The 26,865-nt window shown below is 37.0% G+C and overlaps 1 protein-coding gene across 1 annotated transcript in view; it reads right to left on the bottom strand.

The window, feature by feature from the left end:
- Window positions 1-26,865, bottom strand: part of LOC141331534 (cadherin-8-like) — a gene marked incomplete at its 3' end in the record, with an annotated part of 52,037 nt that overhangs the window by 16,739 nt on the left and 8,433 nt on the right. Inside the window, exons 3-4 of the mRNA XM_073836589.1 lie at window positions 4,295-4,414; window positions 1,892-2,059 (exon numbers count right to left, since the gene is read on the bottom strand). Coding sequence (XP_073692690.1) covers window positions 1,892-2,059; window positions 4,295-4,414 — 288 coding nt within the window. The remainder of the gene's footprint in view (window positions 1-1,891; window positions 2,060-4,294; window positions 4,415-26,865) is intronic.

Genomic DNA, 26,865 nt, shown 5'->3' with positions numbered 1-26,865 from the left:
GATGAGATACAAGAACACAGAAGATCTGGTCTATCAAGTGACAAATAGCACTCAGAGAAACCAAAAATAAATAAATAAATAAATAAATAAATAAATAAATAAATAAATTAATTAATTAATTAATTAATAAATAAATAAAATAAATAAATAAAAAAATAACTTAAATTCTCAAAAACTAAAGAGATATTTATTATAAAAGTTAAGACTCAGCCACACCCAACTAAAATGGTTCAAACATGCCCCCACTGGTCCACGTCACAGGGTGAGTAGATCAGCATAACACCGCCCATATGTATATGGAAAGAAACTTTTACTGGCTGTAGTAGTGTTACAGCCGCCATGTTGTGGAGACGCAGTGTGTTTCACTGCGAAAGCACAAGCAAAAGTATTTTGGTTTCATTCCAAATGAGGATACAACTAGAAATCAGTGATTAAGTTATATTTACAACACTATTCCGGAACATACGCAAATATTCGAGTAGGTGATGCACATTTCACAGAGGACTGTTTCCTGAACCTTGGAAAGCAGCTTATGGCCAATCACAATGCACCATATAGCTGGCCAATCAGAGAACACCTCGATTTCCGTTAATGATGAGTTTTGCAAAAATTGAACTGTTTCAGAAAGGCGGGGCAGAGAGGAGGCAAACAATAATGTACAGTATGTGGAAAGTAATATGTTTTTTGAACCTCAAAACTGCATAAACACATTGCATTACAACAAATACACAAAATAATGCTCTTTTTAGCAACATCATATGACCCCTTTAAATACTAGACAACAAATGCTAATCAATTCTTCTAAGCTTAGGGTCAATAGTTTTTTTTTTTTTTTTTTATCAAAAATGCAGTAAAAAACAGTGATGACGTGTTTGTGGGTGGAGCCTGGTGGCAGAAAATGACGGTTTTCGAGTAGCAGTCAATGGAAGCAATGAAATAAAAAAAATAAAAGTTAATTAATTAAGTTAATTTGAGTTTATATTTCAAAATTCTGGCTTTATTCTCACAATTCTGAGATTATATCTCACAATTCAACTCAAGTCAAATCAACTCATCATTCTCTCTTTTTCCCCTCGGCTCAGAATCATGGGTTTATATTCCACACTTCTGCTTTTTTTTCCTCAAAATTGACAAACTCGCTATTGTTGAGGGAACTTGAGTTATAAAGTCCAAAACAGAAGATATTAACTTGCATTTGCGAGAAAAATTAAATTGTGAGATAAAATAGGTAAATGGTATGTAAAATGTTATAGGTTTAAATAGTAGTGCTGTAGGGCTAATACAATATGTCCCCTAGGAACTGCATATGTAAATATTATGAAGTCCTGTTGTTTAAATCAACTTTATGCTTTAAAAGTAGAGTAATCATAGCAGGTTTTATGCATAGTCTGTCAGTTCAAACATCTTCATTTAGCTTCAAATGGCATCTTTGACAACACTATTCTATAAAAATGATTTGCATCCTGATTCTGATATCCAGAGGCACCACAATTAATTTTTTCTCTTAATCCATGGATTTCACCCATTTCCCTCCACTTGTTACCAGTGTTTTTCTGCCACCACAATGCCCGTGCAGCTGCAAGTGTTGTAACTGTGACGTAAACTCAAAATTGGTCTATAATATGTTAGTAAATGTTGGAATCAATATTAACTTAGAGAAATAAATGCTTCAGAAGTATTTTGCATTGTTAGTTTATGTTAACGTAGTTAACCAGTGTTAACAAATGGAACCTTGCTGTAAATTGTTACATAAATATGTAAATTGTACATTTTGATTTAGTAATGTTTGCTGAATAAAAGTATTTCTTTAAAAATAAATCTTACTGACCCTAAACTTTTGAACTATAGCGCAAGTCACCTTATATAGTTAAAAAAAGAGGGTCTCTCTTACCCTTTGTGAACTTTGGTGGGTTATCGTTGATATCGGTAAGAGTGACTGTCACAGTGGTGGTTCCTGACAACCCACCCATGTGACCTCCCATGTCTTTCGCTTGAATGACAACAAGATACTCTTCCCTCATCTCACGGTCCATCCCTGCCAGAGCCACCCTAATGATTGCTGTATCAACAACAAAAATACATTAATTGACATAAAGAACGAAACAACAAAATAATGCACTGAAAAAAAAACTTTTATTGAATATGATATGGAAAATAAACACATAAGAATATGTTATATTTTCAAACCGAGCATGGTCTAAATAAACAAGCCATTGTCCATTCTGAAATTTGCAGTTTGCGAAATCTGTTAGCTCTTCCCTTGTCCTTGACACCCCGCCCAGCTTAGTGTGTGCCACGCATTGCCTGTGCTGCTTTGATTTGGCACTGCAAATTAGCTTGTTTGTTTGCTGAGGACTTGTCCCAGCACCTGGAGTCATTTATATTCTGACTGAATGTGAATTATGCTGTCTGTCTTTTATAATCTTGTATGCGCCATCATTGACTCTCTCAAATAAATAAATAAAAAAATCAATAAACTCTATTACTGTTTATTTTCTAAAAGCATCCAGACCTAGTTTTCCTATTTATTGTAGATGTTTTGCATGGTCACATTGGCTGTAGATTGAGATTCCCCATCATTTAACACAATCATTTCATCTTTACCCCAGACTTTTCCCCCCAATTCACAATACGTTTTACCATTGTGGAGGCGATTCCCACTGCAATTTGCAAGCTTTATGATGTTATGTTGTGCGATGAGCTTAAATCCTGGGAAATCACCATCGTCCTGATGAAGTCACTTTGGGGAAATGACAAAACATCTTCAATAAATAGAAAAATATGCTACGCGGTAAGTTCTGTGAGACATTTTTACAATGATCTGGATGACTGAGAATCTTCACAGACGTGTAATCTTACAAAATCAATCAGGTTTTTGTGTAAAGACACAGAAAAAACTATAATAAGAAGCAACTACATTAAAGAGATTGGCGAATAATAGAAGTAAGGAAACAAAGGCATTCTACAGGAAGAAAGGTAAGTGCGTTGTAGGGCCAGCTCCGGTTCCATTACGCATGAATAATTCACAGCGTGCATGCATTGTCTGCTAGCCTTTTTATTTTCATGCTGCACTTACATGTCTTTGTTTCTTGTTCTGTCATGGAGACCAACAGACCACAATAATTTCAGCAAACTAAGGAGGTGCATTTTTAGAGGTGAAGTGCTCTGATTGTCAATCGGAATATGGAAACGCAGGCCGCCCTGAGTATGCAGCTGTGTGTGTGCAACACTGAATCTGATGCTCACTGCAATACTCATTCAATTGTCATCCTGATTTATCATTATCTATTCAAATGAATTCCTGATGATCACAGAAGCGAGGCAACACAAACATTCATTTCCATAGGTATTTGGAGGTTTACTTCCCTTCCATTTATTTATTTATCTTTTTTTCTTTTTGCAAGCCATTAACCAAGTAATGAATTGGTGCATGATGTTTACTTATTTATCAAGTGTGTCTCATTTCCTACGAGGTGTTGGAAGTGTCAAATGCTTTCTAATGGTTGTTTTCCCTTTACCTCTTATTTTTCATTAACATTCATTAAAACATCTGGCTCACTTGAATAAGCCATCTGCATGTGTTCAGTAATCACGCAAACCACACACGCGGCACCTCAATTTGGGCTTTCGCACTTTCTCTCGGCCATTTGCATTCTTAGACAATGCTGACAGTGAGTGATTGAAATGCACGGGGTTATGAAACGCACAAGGTGTTCTGGTAAGAAAAAAAAAGTATTGATATTTAAAGTCTGTTCATTTAATATGCACATACAATTTGGACAGATACAGGACTTGTTTATTGTCTGTTGTTTTTCCAAATTACGTGCTGTTCATTTCCATCTCATTGCTTATTAATGTAATTTCACCATTATTTAATCATGTTGCTTACAGACACACTGTTAACAAGTCAGCTGAAAATGCAATTAGGGAAAAAACAAAGTCAAGGTTGAAAAGGAAGCAGAATGCAGATGGAATTCAAAGATAGCCCTGGCATTTAAATCAGAAGCTGCAAATTGCTTTGTGCGCTATTACAGAACAAAATCAGCATCTGCATGTGTCCTTCAGGTAAAATGATCTTGTTTATTTGGTCTTTCTCTAATATTTTTTTCCTGCCTCCAATAATGATGATCATAATAACAATCATTACAATAATAATAAATGATCTAACACCTAAAACTCGTCTTGGAACACGAAGGGACATTCATCTTACACCTATTTCCAAGCATAATAATAAGGTTGTTGAATCATTTGAATGATTCATGACCATCTGGACATTGTGGATTGATTAACTTACCAGTGGTTTGGTCGATGGAGAAATAAGGTTGGCCTTCCAGAATGCTGTAGACCAGTTTGGCACTGTTTCCGTACACCGGATCGTCTGCGTCGGTTGCTGTTACTCTTGTTACTGATGTACCTGTGGGGCAGAAGAGAAAACAATCATCTTCAATAAACAAAAATGACTTGCAATGAACAAATAAATCAATTATTTCCATTTACCGCACCACTGTGTCCACATTCTGAACTTGTTTTCTTTGAGAACAAATATTTTTTTTCTCTCCCTACCGATGTTTCAATAATACCTCTGGCCATGGTGTAAGAGCTTCTCTGGAATAAACTCATAAAAGTGTGTTTTGTTGTTCAGATGTGCACAAGCGCTCGCTCACGCTGTGAGACTTCCACGATGAAAAAACATCACAGCTCCAGGCCTTAACAAGATCAAAACGAAGAAAGTCAGACAAACAAACAATCCATGCTGCTCTCCTAACCTCCTCTTCATTAACCCGTGGCTTGGATGAATTGAGAAGAAAGAGGAGAAATAAGAAGCACAAAAAAGAGAGAGACGCACAAAAGAGAGTGAGAGTGGGAGAGAAACTGAGACGCTAATGCTAAACAGCTCACTGACAGTGCAGATGGTGTGGTAATTGTTTGTAAAGCATGTTCCACAGCACTCTGACAGCTTGGTAAGCGTCTGACCAGCAAGCGTGCCTGTGCTGCAGCTACAGGTATTTGGAGCTGTCGGAAACAGCAAGAAAAACGTTTACTGTGAGGACTGGGATGTGCACGGCTTGATTTAGGCTGAAGTGAAGGTGCATCCCTACGTCTCCCTGAGGCAAAAACAAGTGAAGCCCTCATGACTCAACCCCAGTGAGGAATATGATGTACCACGACTGTCCTTTAGAGTAAGCAGCAAAAAAAGCAAATGTTGAAATGTATTGAGACTAGGGATTAAACTATTGGGGTTGAGCGCTAATATATATATATTTTTTTTTGACCATAGATGTCGATATCTCAGAGAGCAATTTGGCCGATATATGTGATATCACACTGCTTAAGGACAGTACATAGCACATGCTGCAATAAAATGTATATTTATTTTACATCTTGTAAATATGAATAAAAAAAATCTGTATGAAAAAAAAAATTGAAACTAGGAAAAATAAAAATGTAAAATAAAGAAATGTATACTTTAGATAGTAACTTCTTCATTTAAATCATATTATAGGATATTATTATTATAATCCACAAAAAAAGAAGCATGTTAAAACATGACTAAAATAGAAGTAAACACTGAATCCTACAGTAATCTGTTCAGTCTGTGTCTACTGGAAATCATATTTTATCAAAAAAGACCAGGTTATGCTTATTTTACATATAATAAACACTGAATTTGACATCAATATGTCATAATAGCCTACTGGATATAGCGCAGCATATTGCCAATCCTGTCCTTATCCAGTTTTCACAGACGGACCATCATGCACAAAGTACACACATTTTATGCAGGCAACAATGCACACTTCAGAAGATCAGAAGAACAGCTGCGTTTTCAAAGATTGTGAAATTAAATGTTGACACTATAAAGCTTTATCCATTTTTTTCCCCACATTTCTGTATAATAAAGAAAACCAATGAAGACTGATAATTGGAATCCTGTCCCACTTCTGATGCTTATTGGGCACAAAAAAAGGTACACACTAGGCACTCTACCGGTTAATACACAAAACTACATGCATCTTGCAGATGAACACTATAGCCGGAGGTACTTCTCTCTATTTATGGAAATGACGAGTCACGCAGGTACTGGCCGACTCCACAGCAGTTGTTTTCAGGTTTAAAGGGATAGTTCACCCCAAAAAATAAAATTCTGTCATTAATTCTCACCTTTATGTTGTACCAAACCCGCAAGACTTTCGTTCATCTTCAGAACACGAATTAAGATATTTTTGATAAAATCCGAGAGCTTTCTGACCCTGCATAGACAGCAACACAACTACCAAGTTCAAGGCCCAGAAAGGTAGTAAGGACATGGTTAAAATAGTCCATGTCACATCAGTGGTTCAACCGTAATGTTATGAAGCTACGAGAATACTTTTTGTTGCCAAAAAAACAAAAACAAAATAATGACTTTATTTCTTCTCTTCCGTGTCAGTCTTCAATGAGAGTATTACGATGCATGTATGTGGTGCTGCTGATGCAGGAACCGGTGTTCTGATATAGAATGTCTATCTCTGTTAGTTCATCATCTGTATATTCTGATTCAAATAAGTAAGGTAGGGCAAAAAATTGCAAGTCATCCTCTCTGTCGAAATTTTCAGACATGTTTACAAAGACTCTTTTATGTACATAGAGCGTCTTCTTCTGCTTGCAAACAAGGTACAGTGCATCCAGGTTCTACATCAGAACGACGGCTCAACAGCACTACACGCATACATTGTGCTACTCACGTCGAAGACTAGCGCGGAAGAGAAGAAATTGTTGAATAAAGTTGTTATTTTTGTTTTCTTGTATTCTTGTCAAGTATTCAAGTATTCTTGTCGCTTTATAAAATTATTGTTGTACCACTGATGTCACATGGACTATTTTAACGATGTACTTACTACATCTTCAGGCCTCGAACATGGTAACTTCATTGCTGTCTATGCAGGGAGCTCTTGGATTTCATCAAAAATATCTTAATTTGTGCTCTGAAGATGGACGAAAGTCTTGAGGGTGAGTAATTAATGACAGAATTTTATTTTTGGGTGAACTATCACTTTAACATAAACACTTATTATAGACATACCATAGTGATTCAGGACAGAAAAATAATCTTTTCAAAAACAGATTGAAAGATGGATTCATGATGTATTTGCTCATTATATACACTGCACATTTCAACAAAAAAGTTACACTGATAAGATGATAAATATTTTCATGTTAGGGTTAGGTTGTGGATCATTTCTGAAATAAACACTCCAACTAAAACTATCACATTGTACACTACACGTGACAACCTCCTCCAGTAGACAGAGATGCATGTGTGTCGGAAAGTTTGTGTCAGACACATTAAGACCCATATTTGATGAGGTGTCTGAGCTATTCTCAATGACTGATGACTGTTAGTTTACGTCCTTGAATGCGTACGCATGCGGATGATACGTGTGAAACATGACCAGGGAAATATGAGCGATTCACCCCACAGGATATCTGTTACTTGGCATGCACTACTTCCTTTCACTCAGCAAGTTCTTGACATACTGCACTGTGTTATCAAACACTTTAATTACATTACCCATGAACATTAGTGTTTGTGTTCTCAGAATGCATGTGTATGTAGATGGCACAATAGTCTCCTTATCTCATTCCCAAACACTGCTAACAGTATATGATCTCTTTCTCCGTACGGCCCTGGGGATGTACTCTATGGCTCCCTTTGCAGAAGACAACTGATTCATGTTTAGATAAAAGCAATCCCTTTATCTTTATCTAGGACTGGAATATTTCTCTTTATTTACTCAGTGTTTCCTCTCAAAGCTGCCTTAGAGGCAGAGAGATTAATAGAGACATTACTGTTGACTTGTGGAGTGCTGAAAGCTGCTTGATACCACAGTTGTCTCTTTCTCCTGCTACTGTGTACCGGACAGCTGTTAAAAAACTCAAAGTAGGAACATCAAGCGTACCTTCCGAACAGCCGCGTACAGTCTTTAATCTGTTTCACCGCTGTAGAGCGGTGGGGGCGGCCCACACTCACTTGCTGTGAATAGGTGGCCAGCTGAAAACAATGTAATGGAATTTTGTAATGAATGTTTGTACTTTGCAATGCATATAAAAGGATGAATGTTGCATTAAGTTTAATGACTTCATTTTCCAGGAAAGAGCAATGGTGTTAACACAGGATAACTAAGGGCCAATGTGCTAATTGGCAAAGGTGTCTTTAAAGTTCTCCCCACCTCTATAAGCGAAAAAAAAAAAAATACACATACAGCAAGTTTTTTCACAGAATGCAGCTATGCAGCATATAAAATAAGACCTAAAAAAAGAGAAGACAACCATTCTAAAAAAAACAGTGGAGTCAGTGAGGCATGAAATAGCTCCTTTCCCCCTCTTGTGCAGAAGTGAAATTTGCCTCTCCTCCTCTGATAAAAAGAATGAGGGATTAGAGGAGGCTTCCACTGGCTGAGCTCCAAATCAGTACAGATTAGCCCGTCCTTGCAATGTATTGCACCGCAAAGTCCGAGACTTGTGGGTACGGCTTGGTGACACCCTTGGGTGGTGGACACTTGCTAAAACTTAATTTTAAAAACGTTATTACCTATCTAACGGTGCTATAAAAGATAAGAATAAAAATGATTTTTTAAAAAAGCACTATGAAACTTTATAAGGTTTCCTGACAAACGTTAGAATGAAGGGTTGTGATCGCGTTGACCCAGTCAGAGATGATACCTAGCTTGCTTGATGCAATTCCGCAGCACATTAATCTAAATATTATGACATTTCTTCCATCGCATTTGGGAAATCAAGGGTGCTTCATTGCCTTTCCAGCCATGGGAGTTGTTCGGGGATCTCAAACAGAACAGCCATAAAAATCGTATTTGTGTCTGGAGAAATGTCAACTGCATGCTTGAAACACTGCACCAGGGCATTGGGCCTAATGAAAAAATAAAGGGAAACTGCTCTTTGTACTTACTGCATACATGGATGCAGTGAAAGAAAATCAATACCAAACCTCCTTATGAACTGAGCTTTGGGTGGGTGGTGGATAAACACTAAAGTGTGGTATTGTCAGCTGCATTATGGCAGAGATTTGGAAGGCCAGGATCGTCTTTGTTAGATAGGTGTCCGTGAACTCTGAGACTAGCCTCCCTCCTTCCTCTGCGTGACTGGGATTTCATGTATATGCATGAAGCCACTGAGGAATATGGGGGAAAGCATCACCCTGAGCAGGCCACTGCATGTCCCCGGGCCAGGCCACTTCCAAGCTGTTTACATCTCAGTGCTTTTGCTCCTATAGCCCTGGGCCATGCTGTGCTTCTCTGTGGTTCTTTCTGCGGTGGCATCATTATCCGCTGGCATATCCACAGTAACTTTAGAACAATCACACTCTGTGCCAGCAGTTACCGAATGGTGTGAATCAATTCGAAGTAGGAAAATTATATTATACTTGTCAGGTCATTTAATTCTATTGAGTGAAGGTCTTTACATGTTGTGGTCTCTACATGATATAGCTCAAATCATGCATTTATCATTATCTGTGCTTAAGCTGTGACTGGATATTCTAAATATTAAGTGATAAGGAGTTTACTGCAACTAACTTTGCTAAATAATATGCAACATTTGACAAGAGTTTGTATGACAAAATCAGAATATACTGTAGAAATTGTTGAAATCACTGTATAATATTATTTACTCACCCTCATGTCATTTTAAATCTGTAACAATTGCTTTTTATTTTGCAACACACTATTTTGGATATTTTGGAATGTTCTTAACCAAACAACACTTTGATAGTATGGACTAACACATGAAGACACATATAGTTTTTCTTTGTTGATGTCTGTTTTTGTTTGTTTGTTTTAAGTGTGTATATATATATATATATATATGGAAGCCTATTTCCGCCACTGAATAAAAAAAAAGGTTAATTGTAACTTGTTATCTCACAACTGATGATTTTTTCTTGGAATCAAAAAATATAAACTTACAACTGATGTTTACAGCCAGATGTAAACTCAATTTAATTTTTTTTTTCTCAGAATTGCAAGTTTATTTCTCGAAATTGTGACTTTTTTTTTTCAAAACTGCAAGTTTATATCTTGCAATTCCGACTTTATAACATGCAATTGTGAGTTATTAAGTCAGAATTGTGAGACATAAACTCGCAATTCTGAGAACACATCTGTCTTTTCCCCCCTTAAAACTGGACTTTTTAACTATCAATTGCGAGTTTATATCTCACAATTCAGAGAAAAAAGGTCAGAATTGTGAAACAAAAATTCTGAATTGCAAGATATAAATTCACATTTGCATGAAAAATAAAAATAAAAAATTCCCGCAGTTGTGAGCTTATTTATTGGTGGAAACAGGCTTCTATATACTTCCAGTAATATTCCAAAAACAAACAAACAAAAAAGACATCAACAAAGAAAAAACTATTGCAACACAATTCAATTTCAGTAAAATACTCAGTAATTCTCTTGCTAGGTAATGTCTTATAAAAAATAGCTATAAATACATATTTGCACAAAGGCTAAACTTGGTTATTGTACACAATTGTAAGAGTAGACAAAGAATAACCTTTTTTTTCATTAAAATAATTACAATTTGAATAGTTTTTTGTAATATGATTACTGACAATCTAATGCAACACAGCAAGGCCCATAAGTGCAGCCTTTTTTCTCTTGTCAACTTAGACAGAAAGAAATTGCCTGACCAATATGTAAAGCAGACAATAATTTAGGGAGAGGTTTGTCTCAAATGGATGATGCCACAATAATAGACAGGCACAGAAACAAGCTATTATTCAGAAAGCACAGGCAAAATTACATATAATAGATGTACTGTATAGCCTACTTTGTCCGACACAAAATACAGACTATTTAACAGATGTAACTCAGAAAACAAAGCAGAATGTACCAGACTTCTTTCAGTTAACTAAACAAAACCTAACAACCTGGCAGATCCAGTGATAACTTCATCCTCAAACACTCGTCGTATCACACTGGTACCTTGTAAACATGACTTTGTTTCCAGACGGAAATAAACAAACACACAAACACCTGTTTGTCCTTACTCCAGAAAATTCAGCCAATCAGATTAGAGCTTGCCAGTTTTGTGTGCATCAGACAGTCAGTGAATGACTGTTGGAGGTCCATAGGCGTGCTGTCTGAGACTGATACTATCAGTGCAGTGACTGAATGTGATGAAGCTGGCAAGAGCCCATGTCAGTCTTCAGAGGTTTCTTGTCTTTGACTTGAGTACTTGGAATGTGGTCACACACCAACATAGGAACCTCTGGCCAATATCTATCTGATCAATAAACACAGAGTCCTCATAGACTCTTAAAAATTTAAAAGGCATATGTTTTCATGAAGCACTTTTCCCATACCCACAGAAATTCTTCATGGTTTCTATCATTTCAAAGCAATGTCAGGCAACGGGATCTGTGATAATGAGTGGTTCTATGGCTTAAATGGGCTTGTTTTGGGTGTGCAGCTGAGCTAGGCAGGAGCCATGGCTGGAAAAATGGGTATCCCATCATGGTACCACTCAGCTTCCTGCTGAAAGCTATTTACTCATGTCATCTGCTGAATCCGTGGCATCTGGAATAGCAACACAATTGGAACTTTCAGAACAAAAATGGCTCCAGTATTTGGCACCAAAAAGACTCACTAAAAGTACATACTAAAAGATATGTGACCCTGGACCACAAAACCAGTCATAAGTGTCATTTTTTTTTTATTATTATTTAGATTTACCTGAAAGCTGAAATAAATAAGCTTTCCATTGATGTGTGGTTTGTTAGGAAAGGATATTTTGGCTGAGATACAACTATTTGAATATCTGGAATCTGAGTTCTTTGCAATGCATATTACTAATCAAAAATTACATTTATATATATTTATGGTAGGAAATTAACAAAATATATTCATGATCTTTATTTAATATCCAAATGATTTTTGGCATAAAAGAAAAAAAATATATAATTTTGACCCATACAATGTATTTTTGGCTATTGCTACAAACATAACCATGCTACTTAAGACTGGTTTTGTGGTCCAGGGTCACATATAGTACTATATGCTGTAAGAATATACTATAATACAATCCTTATTGCTTTAAAAAAAAAAAAAAACTCTCGGTAACACTTTCTATGAAGCCCCTGTTTATAATACATTATAAGGGTATTTCTAAGGCATTATAATGAATGCATAATGCATTATAAAACAGCTTATAATATGTTATATCATCTCATGAATAATTAAGGTTAGGCTAGGTAGAAGGTTCATGTACTTGTAAAGTTGCTTATAATATAATAGTTTGTCTGTTGGGGAACCATCAAAATGTAGTGTTAGCATATATTTAGCATACTACTAATAATAATTACTGCTAGCTGACATGCAGTTACTTATCAAAAGCTGTCTAAAGGGTACCATCAAAATAATCAAACTGATAATACAAATGTGTCATTACACATTCATCTGATCTGATGCCTGATCTTAGGGTTCTTTGGGAAATCTTATTATATTTACTTATAAGTGGTCTTTGTATGCTTTAAGTAAAGTGACATGAGAAACATGGCAAGATATGGGACTTATAATACGTTATAACTATGAGCAGGTAATCATACTCTTAAAAGCTATAACCACAAACAAGTAAAAATTATAATACATTAAAACTGTTCTTATGAATACTCATGAGATAATGTAACATATTATAAGGTTTTTTATAATGCATTATGCATTCGTTATAATGCCTTAAGAATACCCTTATAATGCATTATAAATACGGGCTTCATAGAAAGTGTTACCAAACTCTCTTTCTAGACATATGTCCACTACTAGAGCTGCACAGTGAACAGGTCAAACATGTTACTAATACTGCTAAAATGTTGCAATGACCAATCAGTATCCAGACCTGTATAATTATAAAATATGCCTTAATGTGATATTAATGTTAATTGCACTTGCAAAACAATAACAATGTGAGTGTTATTACTGGTTTCTTTTATTTTTTCATTTTAATGGCCCCCCTGCCAGTGCGACCATCTGTAGAACATGGGATATCAGTGTTACTCTGGAGCTTTAGTAATTATTATTCAATTATTTTGATTTTAATATACCATTTTAAAAGGGCATAATTCTGGGAAAAGATTATAAAGAACCAAAGAGTCAGTTTGACCCTAAATCAAATGTGAGCATAACAATAACAGTGGACAATACTACTAGCTGGAGCGATGGGAGTCAGGTTGACCCTTGTGATTGAAATGCATTGGTCAGACATGTATTACAAGCCTTGAAGGCTCTCATCAAAGAGCCATCATTCTCCCCAAATTGCGGCCTAAACCAACCGGCAGGGATAATAGGCTGGGCTTAGAACTGTGAATCACGGTACAGCAGGCGAGTTAAAATGTCCACTAGAGTCCGCTGAAACAAGCTGGATTGAGGCCAATTTATGCTCATAACAGCAATGCTTGTCTCGTTGTCGATACAGGTGGACCTATACGACAAATGCTAAAAGCTATCAGCAGGAGAAGGATATCAAGGTGTGTGCTCCCCCGCCTGTCATATGGAAGGGTGTAATTTTCAGGCCGCCACTCATTCCTGCATGATTTACAGCTGGAGGTATAATTGAAAAGGGTGTTTCCTCTGTGTTGTTTATCAAGGGACATGAATGTTGCTGAGAGGCTTAGTGAGGGAGACTATAAATAATAAAATAGTCTCATCTAGCACTCCGTCCACCTGATCCGTCCTCATAACGGCTGTTCATTCACATTCACACTCAAAACACTGGATTTTGTGAAGGTGAAAGCACTGAGTTTGAACCAAAAACTGCATTCTGTTTATCAGATGGCAGCTAAATGAATGACCAGTTGCTTAATGGCCAGCGAGGAAGACAGGAGACTCTACTTGTGGCTGTCAATGTTTTGAAATCTGCTTCCTCATGGAAAAAAGGCCTCGGGCTGATGTAGTATAAGTGACCATCGCTTTGGTGCCACAATTAATGGCCTTTGATGAGACAGCAAGACAACCAACACTTAACACAACATGCTACCAGCCTGGGGTGAGTTAATGTGGCAGCGGGGCGGCAAGGGTTGTAAAGTACGTGTTTGTGAAAGGCATTTGAGGCAGAGACGAGAAAAAAAAGCACTTGTGTAACATGGATGCTTGAGTGCAGTCCTTGACAAGCTGTTTACAAGAACCACAGGAACAAAACAATTAAGAGTGTCCTTTGCTTGCTGCTGATGGCTTTGACATATGCCGCCATTTTGAAGTGGCATGTCATTGATTCATTTTAATTAGTTCTTAGGAAATGTGTGCGGGATTTGTGGAGGATGCTGTCAAGTAAATTCTAGACAAATTGCTACACTTCACATATTTAATTGTCCCCTAGATAGTCAGAACTAAATGAAACAAGACAGAGTAAGTTATGTTACACTGAGAGAAACAATAAGTCAAAAGGACATTGTGAGGGTGGATCTTTTTTCCACATACCATGCACTGTTTGTAATAAACAAGTCGAAGAAAAATAAAGTTTATCTAGTTGCGCCGGAAATATATAACAAGTGAGACATGAGGCCTGTCACAATAGTGGCATGTGCTGTCAAACCATAAAAATACAGCCTGGAGTTCTGCTCTCTTCTGTTTCATTCTCACTCAGAAAAAAGGTAAATGACAGAAAGGAAAGTAAACAATTCATACTCTGAAAAGCAAATACACAACATAATATGTATAATCGCCATATGTCTTTATATACTTTGACCACATTTATGAGATTGACATACTGTTACATTATTACTATATTAAACAAATGTTCTTTTGAACTTTAAATTAATCAAAGAATCCTGTAACAGTCAATCAATCAGCATATTAGAATGATTTCTGAAGGATTATGTGACACTGAAGACTGGAATGGCTGCTGAAAGTTCAGCTTTACATCACAGGAATACATTTCATTTTTAAACACATTAAAGGGGGCCTATTATGCAAAAATCGCTTTTATAAGGTGTTTGAACACATTTGTGTGGCCGCAGTGTGTGAAAACACCTAGCTTAATGGTAAAAATCCACCCACTCATTTTATTATAATCTTAATGAATCATAAACAGTCTATCTGAACAAGTGATTTCAGATTTCTCCCATCATCGTAGGGGAGAAATCCCACCCATTTGTGATGATCTCTGCTCTATTAGCATAGACACATCCCTGAGTAAGAAGCAACAGTCTGCCATTACCATTTCCTTGCTGTAGCTGCTGGAGTTATACAATGTCAGCACCAAAAGTCCTATATGTTTATGTCCATCATTTTATGCCGGACTGCCTCATGAACAAGCATCAGTTCAACGCTTGATTTTCGCAAAGGTTGATTGTGAAAGAGGAATCAATACCTGTGCTTTGTACGTGAAAGTGAGCTCCAGACAAACTAAGTATCACACGTCATATTCTTTTTTCCAAATTGCCTTTCTGAAAGAATTTATTGGTACTCTGTAAGGCTAATGTTGCTAAAGCTACCATTGTCTGTAAAGCTAATTTGTTGAACTCATAATCACAAGTGGTACTGAAAGTTTCTGACATTTTCAGTGCGCGAGATTGTTCTTTTTTGTTGCCAGTATGCAGAAGCATGCGCTCTTAAAAAAGAGGGCTGGAAGCACCAGCTCATTTGCATTTAACTCTTGAATGCATGAATGTTTCGCCAATCATTATTACATATTCAGGTCTTTAGCGACCCGGACCTATATAACCAGCACGGATGGATCTCTAACTCCTGCAATAGCAAAAAAACTCTATTGACATTTTAAGAACAGTAATATAATAAACAGAATAAAAGAAAGCATATTTTGTTGCCATTTGAAGCTTAGAAGGGTTCAATTTAAGCAGATGACTGTACCATCGCCGTCATCCTCAAAGCGCACTTCCACAGTATATTCAGGCTTATCATCTGGCTCATATTCGTAATCTCAACATTTTCGCAAAACTACCATTTTCAATGACTTCAAAATGAATAATTTGATCGGTGGCAGCTTACCACATTCACCATCAAATGACAGTAAGTTTTTTATGTTATGGCATAATTGCTCTGCAGTATGCCAATTCAATATGTGCTGATGATATTCTTTTGTTTTATGCCTGCGCTAATTATGAGTGAAACATCACGTCATTAAAAAAAAAAAAAAAAAAAAAAATCAGAAAACAGAAATTCTTTGACATTTTTTTCTTGTTATGTTGCTTATAATGAATAGATTGAGGAATACCAGTAAAGCTGATGGTTAACTTTAAAAAAATGAAGGAGGGAGAGGGTAGTAAATGACATCCTGGGCCGCTATAAAAAAATTCTGTCAGGACCACTATAGTCAACTTACAATAGCATACATTTTAAGTTGCAGCCTAGCATGAATAAGAGTAGGGAGAGCATAAATAGCCCCCTTTAGGGTAAACAGAACAGAACCAACATTATTGATTAATGTAGCAAATATCATTAATGTTGTAAGTGATTATTTTATGTAACAAAATTCAGTGGTCTGACTCAACAAGAAATGTCCAAGCCAAATCCTTGGGTGGGTGATTAGCTCCTGAGCAAAGCGATAGCTGCTGAATAATGATTGAAAGGACCTTATAAAGGGAATTATGATTGGCGTCGTATTTCTATAGATAGATGTCAATCAGCTGAGCATCAGCTGATGCGAACTTGACTAACGTGACCTGCCAGAACTAACACTGTGCTTTTGAGCTAAAACTTCACATACACACTCTGGGGACATACAAGACTAATTTTACATCTTGTAAAAAGGGGCATAATATGTCACCTTTAAAAATAGAAACACTTTTTTAATTTGCATTTTTTTTATAATAATAATTTTACTTATTTACTTACTTTTTGGAAGGTGGAAATACCATAAGCAATGTCGTAAACATGGTCAAAGTGAACATTTCTGGCCTTCCAATTGGCTTGACGTACTGGGTGTAGTCCAGCTCCATTTTGGCTGTGTCTAGAGTGAGATAAGTATTGAAGCACTCAGGAGAATAAATGACACATCGAAGTGATTGTGATCATCACAAAGCACGCCGGCCAAGTCTGCTCCCCCTCACCAGAAAAAGTGAAAAGAGGAAAGGATAGGCGATAAACGGCAGCACCGAGCAGGTGGGAGTGTGTACGTGTCTGAGTGTGTGGTGTGAAGGTGAGGCAATGAGCTAACGCTGTGCCCAACTTCCTGTAAGCATGATGGGACCATCAAAGCTGACATATAACTATCACTGTGCGCACAGAACAGTCAGACAGCGATGAAAAGCATCACGGTCAAAGGAGTTGGGAGGACGTGGGAGTGGACAGAGCCATTGATCTCCCTGCCACGGCAACGGCGCCACCTCTGACATGACAATTGCACACGATATGGATGCAATGATGGCTTCGGCTACACCCTTACTGGTAGTACGAGCCAAAAGGGAATCACACAAACCGAACCTTTGGCCTCAGACAAAATGGCCTGGGTGAGAAGGGTTAACACATTTGCTGACAGCTTCTGAAAGGTAAGACCAAACCCAGTGAACGTGACTGGTGAGTAAATGTTTCAGTCAGCCATAGGAAGCGCTCCTGGTGCCTTCTGACAAGCAATCCATCAAAAGGAACACACATACCCTCATATACACTAGTATACACACCTGCACACGCATACACCTAGAGGGATTTGTTAAAATAAATGATGGATAAAAAGAAAGGGAAAAGCCGAAAGAAAATAAATAGGGTTTCTTAAGTATCTGATCAAGTGTGGCATTTAAAAAGGTTTCTCTTCACCATAGGTGCTTCCAATTAGCCAGAAGACCTGATGTGACATTGCGGCTCTTGTAAGAGCCAAACAAAAGTGATGTCAAAGATTGCAAGAGACCCATAAAAATTCTCAGAATTCTTAAGTCAAAACTGGTTTAACCACCAAAACTTGTTTGTAAATGTTTGAGTGTAGCTATTTGGGACAGTAGGGGGGAGATGATAGTGCTTCTCATACGTGGAGGAGATGTTCACTGGAGCAGAGGCCTGCTTTAATGGGCCGGTCCCCTGTGAGAACCACAAAGACTCCATGCAGCACAGATTTACCGTTTGATCTCTCCATCTTATCTGTTTCTTTTTCAAATGACCTTGCGGTGCAGACTTTTATGCCCAGCCTTTTATTCTGAGCCATGATTGGATGCTCCTCTAAGCTTAGATCTGCGCGGCATGATAGATGCGTTTCCCTCAAATTTATGTCCCCCTCCAACCCAGACAGCCTCCAATGAATCTTCTGTGGTGCGACCCCTGCGAGAAGACCTTTCATGAAGACCTTTCCTCAAACGGCTTTTTTTCTGCACACATCACCTCTGTTAGCCCCAGAAACACAAAGGCATTTAGGCTCTGGGTGTCCTTTGTTTGAAAAGCCTATGTGTAATGGCACAACGTAAAGGCTTCTCTGCGGTTGTGCATTTACTTTGAATACTGCCGCTCATTAGAATATAGACTAATAAAAGGACTATAAAGAGCAAATAAAAACACATTGCCCACAGGATGTAATCAGCGCTTTTAATTTGGGAGGGCAACGCTGAATGCCTATGGGAAGTGCATACTGCTGCTTAATAATGTGCATAGAGAGAGAGAGACAGACAGAGGATACAGTGGATTCATTGTCATACTAGGAAGATGATGGAAATTAAGAGTAAAACACAGAGAGAAGTAGAAATAGAAGCACAATGAAATGAGGTCCTAGGGTGAGGAGCGAAAAAGAAAGCCTTGATGCAACATTAAATATCCACACTGTGTCTCTTGCATAATTAATAGATGAAGGAGATTTTGAACAGAGGGCCGTCTGTGAGAAAGCGGCCAGGCGTCATATCAGATATAAATAAGCAGTGCCAAAGGCAAGAGTGTAGATTAGAACACTCAAGCATTCACCGAAATCTCAGCTGTCCTCTACAAGAATGCTACCCGTGTAAGACCGTCTCCTGCACTTGTGCTGAAAACGGATCTATGAAGGTACAGCAATTCACAGACAACTTATAAACATTTTGAATTGTTTCAATATGCAAATCAATAACTATTTACATTACATTTAGTCATTTAGCAGACGCTTTTATCCAAAGCGACTTACAAATGAGGACAATAGACACAATCAAAACCAACAAAAGAAAACAAGTAGATAGAACAGAAAAAAAGAACAGAGAACACAAGTGTTAGAAGGCCATTTTTTTAAACAAACAAAGAAAACTAGTCGAAATAATAGAAATGAATAGAGAATGCTAGTGTTATAGGGGTAATTTTTTATAAATAAAAAGAAAACAAGCAGATGAAATAGAAAAAGAATAGGTATTAAACTTATAATATATATAATATAATATATATTTTTTTTTTTTTTAATAATATGATATTTCTTTATAATTTGTGACTCTGGACCACAAAACCAGTCTTAAGTAGCATGGGTATTTTGTAGCAATAGCCAACAATACACTGTATGGGTCAAACTTATTGATTTTTCTTTTATGCCAAACATCATTACAATATTAAGTAAAGATCATGTTCCATGAAGATATTTTGTAAATTTCCTACCATAAATATATCAAAGCTTAATTTTTGATTAGTAATATGCATTGCTAAGGACTTTGGGCAACTTTCTTGCAATTTTCTTGATAGAATAGTACAATACAATAGTTGTATCTCGGCCAAATATTGTCCTATCCTAACAAACCATACATCAGTTGAAAGCTTGTTTATTCCACTTTCAGATAATGTATACATCTCAATTTTAAATGACCCTTATGACTGGTTTTGTGGTCCAGGGTCACATTTATATTGAGTTAATATTTATATTATATATAATTATATTATATAGTATATTATACTATTTAATTTTAACACAGATAATCTAAATAATATGTTTTATTATTATGATACATTTAGTTTTTTTTTCCTTTCTTTTTTAATAAAATGTCAAATAAAAAATGTAAAATATATTTATTTTTATGAAATAAAAATATAAAATATATAATATAAAATTTAAAAGTAAGTTCAAATTTACTTAAAAATGGTGTAGAAACAATTTTTCCTCAGAAATGACTAATAAATATCATAATGAATTACAAAGAAACAGCAAGAAAAACTATTAATTAAAATTTTCATTTTAAAATAGAAAGAGTATACTCCATACAAATAACTTCACAGTGTGTGTGGCAGTTATAATACAGAGCCATTTCTACCTGATGTAAAACAAAATAACCTCCAATAAAGTAAATTCAATCATAGTAAATGTATATTTACAGTATGTAAGCATATTATACTGCATGTTTGTCTTCAGAGAAACACAAACACATGTTACACAAATAACTGTACAGATGAAGTAGTACACATTTCTACAGACCACTACTTTCCCAATATACTGTATTCACCTTAAAATAAAATTCAAAACATTCAACAATAAAATAAAATAAAATAAAATAAACACTGTGGGGCCTCACACATTTGGACCCCACATACTTTTAAAGACTTTTCCTGAATATGTTTGCACTACTAGTCAAGTATTTCATTGTAGAGCCCTAAATGATTCAACAACCGAATAGAAACTACTGCAAATATGTTAAGCTTCAACAGTTTTTGAAGGTTCTTGGCTGCATTTCATGGCTTTTGTTCAGAGCTAATTTCCAATCTGCAGTAAATCAGGTCAATTAGGCCTACTGAAACTACAGCGACTATGCCATCTCATATTGGAGCATTGAATAATAGCATGTATCTATCATTCAGCTCACATTTAGGATGAGGGAGATAGGTCTGAGTGATGTGAGGTTAGCTTCACCTCCATGCTTTCCCTTATCATGAGAGACAGATAATGTCAGTGTCCACCTCAGCGCTGATTACCCTGTCATATGGCATCAGTGTCACTCTCTAAGCCAACACAATACCCCCCTGGGCCCATTAGTGCTGGCCTGGGCTATTTATGGGCTCTCCTCATCATCCAACTGCAAAAACACTCTCTCCTCTCTCTTTCAACGCTTGTTGTCTATTTCCATCCCTACTCTTTTCTGCTGTTCTCCACTGAGAGAGGAATAACTTTTGAAAGCATACTGTATTAGAAAAAAAAAATCTTGTACATTATTTTTTTTTTAACTCCAATGGGATCATTAAATTTGCTTTTATGCTGAACACAATGAGTGGCATCATTTCCTGTGCATGTGTGGGTTTTTTGCTCCTGTGTCCTCAAAAACACATTCAGAGGTAGAAACCAATGTAATATTCCTGTACTAGAGCGGAACTTAAGCATTTCTTGATTTTTTAGAAAGTTAAACAATAAAAGCTAAGTTCACTTTAAACCTTAAAAAACAAAAAGTGCACAATTGTATCTCAAGGTTAAAACTGTATAAACCGTGAATGCTGTAAATGATAGTAAAAGTTCCAATGCATTAGAAGGATGTTGATAGAGTTAGCTTTTCGTGCAGACCTGATATTCATCAAAACAACCAAGGATAAAAATGGGATAAAAAAATACGAAAGGAGAGTTGATGGAAATGGATTAAACTGTCTATTGTACTTTCATCTCTTTTCATGAGCAGTTGAACATGACTGCGGCTGGATAAGGGGCAGAGTCAGTGGAGTGGAGTAGGATCATTTTGTAAGCTCTTTCTTCGTGATTCCCATTTTATGTATGGCACTGATGTCCAGAAAGCGAGAGAGGTGGTTTCGTGCTGAAACCAGTCCTATAGTAGCACATTCACAGCAAGAATTGCTTACATCTTATTCACTAAGGCCATTTCAACTGAAAATCCATTTCACTCACACCTGTTGCAAAATCTCTGTGGATTTAAAAGTCAGTAATATAAATCTTAAAGTAAGTGGAGAGAGACAGTCAGCCTTTACGTGCAAAAAGAAGTCTAGCTCGGTGTAATTGTAACGGTTCGTTTCTCAATACACCACGAAAGAAGAGGAACAGAAGATAGATATTTTCACAGATGAAGAATTATTATAACAAAATATATTTACATACATACACATATGTGAACTTGTTACTATAAGGAGCTATTTCTACCTGATTGATCTGACCCAGACACAGGGGCATTGAGTAAGCTGTGAATACTCTGCATATTCAAGCCAGAGTTCAGGGACTGGCTAATTAATATTAGCATTACTATAAATTCCCTTGTCATTTTAGGTGAAACATAAGGGTTGCATAATAAAATGTTGGGAATACGTATGCAACTGTCCATAAATAATTTATTTGCTAAACAGTGGTAATTTTCTGCAAGTCTGTGCCAGTTATGGAGAGATTCAGGTGGCAACTATGCTCTTTTGCTATGAATCACCATTATTGTTCCATGTTTGCATTGGTTTGTTGGCATCTGAGTGTTTTAATGTGCATGAAAAGCTGTCTGAAATTGCTCACCCAAGAGGAACAATCTGCTGTTTTGCTGCCAGATATTGATCACATTTTTTAATGCAAAAACTGGATTAAATTATTAAAAAAAGCTAAGCAAATTTGTGGAAAGTCCACTGAAAACATATCTTTTTACATTTTATTTTGGCATAGACAATTATTTAACAACTTGCTAGAGCAAAGTAATCAAAGTTAAAATTTCAAAGGAATTTTATTTTTCTATTTGTTTTTTCCATGCTTGACAAATCTTACGTGAGACAATTTTTTTAGGGGAAAATCATGATTCATGATTTTAACATGATTCTTTGTCATGTTAGTTTACCATTTTGCACTGGTCTTATGATGAAAATGTACCTCTGGTAACTTTATTACTAGATGCAAAATATGTAACAATAACTACAATGTTGTTTCCAACATAAATGAACACTAGAGGCGGTAAAACAGTGAGCACTTGTAATCGTTTTCGTACACAGGTATAATTAAATCTCCATATTTTTTGCTTTCCGGAGATAAGTTCAGCCATCCTTGGGTACGAATCCTGTCAAAATCATGACTCACGATGAAAGAGCTGAAAGATGACAGATTGAAAAACAAGCTAAAACGGCATGCCTGAGATTGCGTTTTCATGTTCATACTATTTTATGTTCATACTATTGGGTAGGTTTAGATGTAGTGCAAATAGTACATTACTTTAAAACACTACAGTACTTTTGTGATTGCGAATAAGTCTGATCTCATGATGAAAACGCACCTGTGGGAACTTTTCGCAAGACACAAAATACATACCAATTACATATCACTGCAGTTTTCAACAGAAATGGACACTAGAGACAGTAAAACAGCAAGCACTTGTAATCGTTTTCATACCCAGTTATGATTGACACCCATCAGATTACTACCCCCTAAGTATTGGTAGGTTTAGGGTTAGCTGTGGGGGAGTGGTTCGGATTAGGCAATCATGTAGCGATTTCAATGAGAGGGGGTAATAATTTAGCAGGGGGTCGAAAATGGACACAATACCGGATGTAACAAGCTTGCTCGGTAGCTCAGCCGGCACGGAATTGGATTTAGGATGTGGAATCCCTGGGTATGAATGCCGTGAAACATGACTCACGATGAAGGATCTAAAAGATAAAAGATTGAAAAAAAAGATAAAGCGGCATGCTTGCGATTGTGTTTTTACATCACGTTAGCTTTTGTTCATTCTCTCAGGTACATTTAGATGTAGTGCAGATGGAATTTTGTTTTAAAATTCCACAGAGCATTGAGTTATAGCGCCACTCAATAGACATTTCAAGTCAGAACTGTGGCGACACGTACAAAACCAACGTCACATAAAACGTATAATATATATGTTCATCTTTTTTGTGGAAAAGACTCTTTTAGTGCCACTTAGTGGAAATTTCTCTTGGAAACTGCAGTGATATGTACAGTCGTGGCCAAAAGTTTTGAGAATTACATAAATATTGGAAATTGGAAAAGTTGCTGTTTAAGTTTTTATTAGCAATTTGCATATACTCCAGAATGTTATGAAGAGTGATCAGATGAATTGCATAGTCCTTCTTTGCCATGAAAATGAACTTAATCCCGAAAAAAAACTTTCCACTGCATTTCATTGCTGTCACTAAAGGACCTGCTGAGATCATTTCAGTAATCGTCTTGTTAACTAAGGTGAGAATGTTGACGAGCACAAGGCTGGAGATCATTATGTCAGGCTGATTGGGTTAGAATGGCAGACTTGACATGTTAAAAGGAGGGTGATGCTTGAAATCATTGTTCTTCTATTGTTAACCATGGTGACCTGCAAAGAAACGCGTGCAGCCATCATTGCGTTGCATAAAAATGGACTCACAGGCAAGGATATTGTGGCTACTAAGATTGCACCTAAATCAACAATTTATAGGATCATCAAGAACTTCAAGGAAAGAGGTTCAATTCTTGTTAAGAAGGCTTCAGGGTGTCCAATAAAGTCCAGCAAGTGCCAGGATAATCTCCTAAAGAGGATTCAGCTGTGGGATCGGAGTGCCACCAGTGCAGAGCTTGCTCAGGAATGGCAGCAGGCAGGTGTGAGCGCATCTGCACGCACAGTGAGGCCAAGACTTTTGGAAGATGGCCTGTTGTCAAGAAGGGCAACAAAGAAGCCACTTCTCTCCAAAAAAACATCAGGGACAGATTGATCTTCTGCAAAAAGTATGGCGAATGGACTGCTGAGGACTGGGGCAAAGTCATATTCTCAGATGAAGCCTCTTTCCGATTGTTTGGGGCATCTGGAAAAAGGCTTGTCTGGAGAAGAAAAGGTGAGCGCTACCATCAGTACTGTGTCATGCCAACAGTAAAGCATCCTGAGACCATTCATGTGTGGGGTTGCTTCTCATCCAAGGGAGTGGGCTCACTCACAATTTTGCCCAAAAACACAGCCATGAATAAAGAATGGTACCAAAACACCCTCCAACAGCAACTTCTTCCAACAATCCAACAACAGTTTGGTGAAGAACAATGCACGATGGAGCACCGTGCCATAAGGCAAAAGTGATAACTAAGTGGCTCGGGACCAAAATGTTGAAATTTTGTGTCCATGGCCTGGAAACTCCCCAGATGTTAATCCCATCGAGAACTTGTGGTCAATCCTCAAGAGGCGGGTGGACAAACAAAAACCCACTAATTCTGACAAGCTCCAAGAAGTGATTATGAAAGAATGGGTTGCTATCAATCAGGATTTGGCCCAGAAGTTGATTGAGAGCATTCCCAGTTGAATTGCAGAGGTCCTGAAAAAGAAGGGCCAACACTGCAAATACTGACTCTTTGCATAAATGTCATGTAATTGTCGATAAAAGCCTTTGAAACGTATGAAGTGCTTGTAATTATATTTCAGTACATCACAGAAACAACTGAAACAAAGATCTAAAAGCAGTTGAGCAGATAACTTTGTGAAAACTAATATTTGTGTCATTCTCAAAACTTTTGGCCACGACTGTACATATTAGTACATATATTGTGTCTCGCGAAAAAGATCCCACAGGTATATTTTCGTCATGAGATCAGGTTGGAATAAGTGCAGTGTCCCATGAGGGTAACCCTACCGCAGAGTTTACATTTGATTTGAATGTGTGTCACACGGTACAGTATATTGAGATGAAGGCACCAAAACTGCAACTGATAGAATGTGTGCTATAGCATGATACTAAGATATTTCTTCAAAGGCAGATCGTGAAGACATTTTACTTGTATACGATCAAAAATTGTGATATTGCACACCCCTATGTGGGTATTTTAACAATAATAAATATTAGTCACCAGTCGCAACTGAGTTTAGAGAAGCACACATACAGTTTCAAAGTAGAAGTAGTATGCATTTCTGCTGACCACTAAATCCAGATTTTTTCTAAAGTTAGCTGGACATGGTTTGGCTGCAGTGGGTTAACTCCCTGACCCTCAAACCCAGCTGAGGCCATGGGCAAACCTCAGCGTGGAGTCTGACCAGCAGATGTGCTTCCGCAGTGGCCCAGCTGCACACCATGTTAAAGGCCCAGCACCCCCTACTTCCTCTTCCATCTGCCACTGCCACTGACCAGATTACACGCTCAAGTATATAACCATAAACCCTTGGAATCTACCAGAGAAATATGCACCATGTTTCAACCACTAATGAGGATGAGAAAGTCTTTCTATGGTTATTGGCTTTTACCCTTTATTCCAAAATTAGCCTAATATAGGCTACATCTGTCATGGCTTATTCAACAAAGCAGAATTTATCTGAAATGGCTTTATTTGGCCAAGCAATCACGTATTTTCATGCTATTTTCATGTCAGGAATGAAGTCATTAGTGATACTTTCAGAAAAATAGAATAATCAAGAAACGCTGGTAATTACTGTACAAAGATCTATGTAGTGCCTATGGCTCTGACAATGTGAAAGCAGTCTCTTATGGATGTGATACTGAATCTAAACCATGCACCCCGGTGTAATTAGATTACAACTCAAGCTGCGTGTTAAAGAGAAGTGTCAAAAAGTGGATGGCTTTATCTATAGAATGTTTAAACTATCAAAGCAGGGCAAACTTGGATGGAGTTTTAATAAAATAAGCCCTTGACAGGTTGCCCTGTACATTTCTAATAGCAAACCTTTTTATAGTTGTTTGTTCAATAGTATGTGAGCACACACTTTACGGCCACTTTACTTCAAGGCTCAACTAATGCTACAGCTATATTTCTTGGAGAGATTTTAGCACATCTACAAACTTTTGAGCCAGACATAATGTCTGTGTGCTGCCGGTTTGGCAGCTGAAGACGTCTGCTCTGAAAGGCACTAATTTGTCAGAAGTAGTGGTGAACGCAATTCAAAATGTATATGTTTAAATCATGAGCTTCACCCATTAAAATCTGTACTTTCATTTATTGAACTAGAGTTAAGCATTAAAGGAACATTCCAGGTTTAATACATGTTAGGCTTAACACACAACACTTACCACAGAAAAAAAAATAATAATTTTGACTTGTCTCAACAACTGGGTT

Source organism: Garra rufa, chromosome 3 (assembly GCF_049309525.1).
Source record: "Garra rufa chromosome 3, GarRuf1.0, whole genome shotgun sequence".
NCBI lineage: Eukaryota > Metazoa > Chordata > Actinopteri > Cypriniformes > Cyprinidae > Garra > Garra rufa.
The sequence above is the reverse complement of the archived record's forward strand: the minus strand, read 5'-3'. Positions and strand labels throughout refer to the sequence as shown.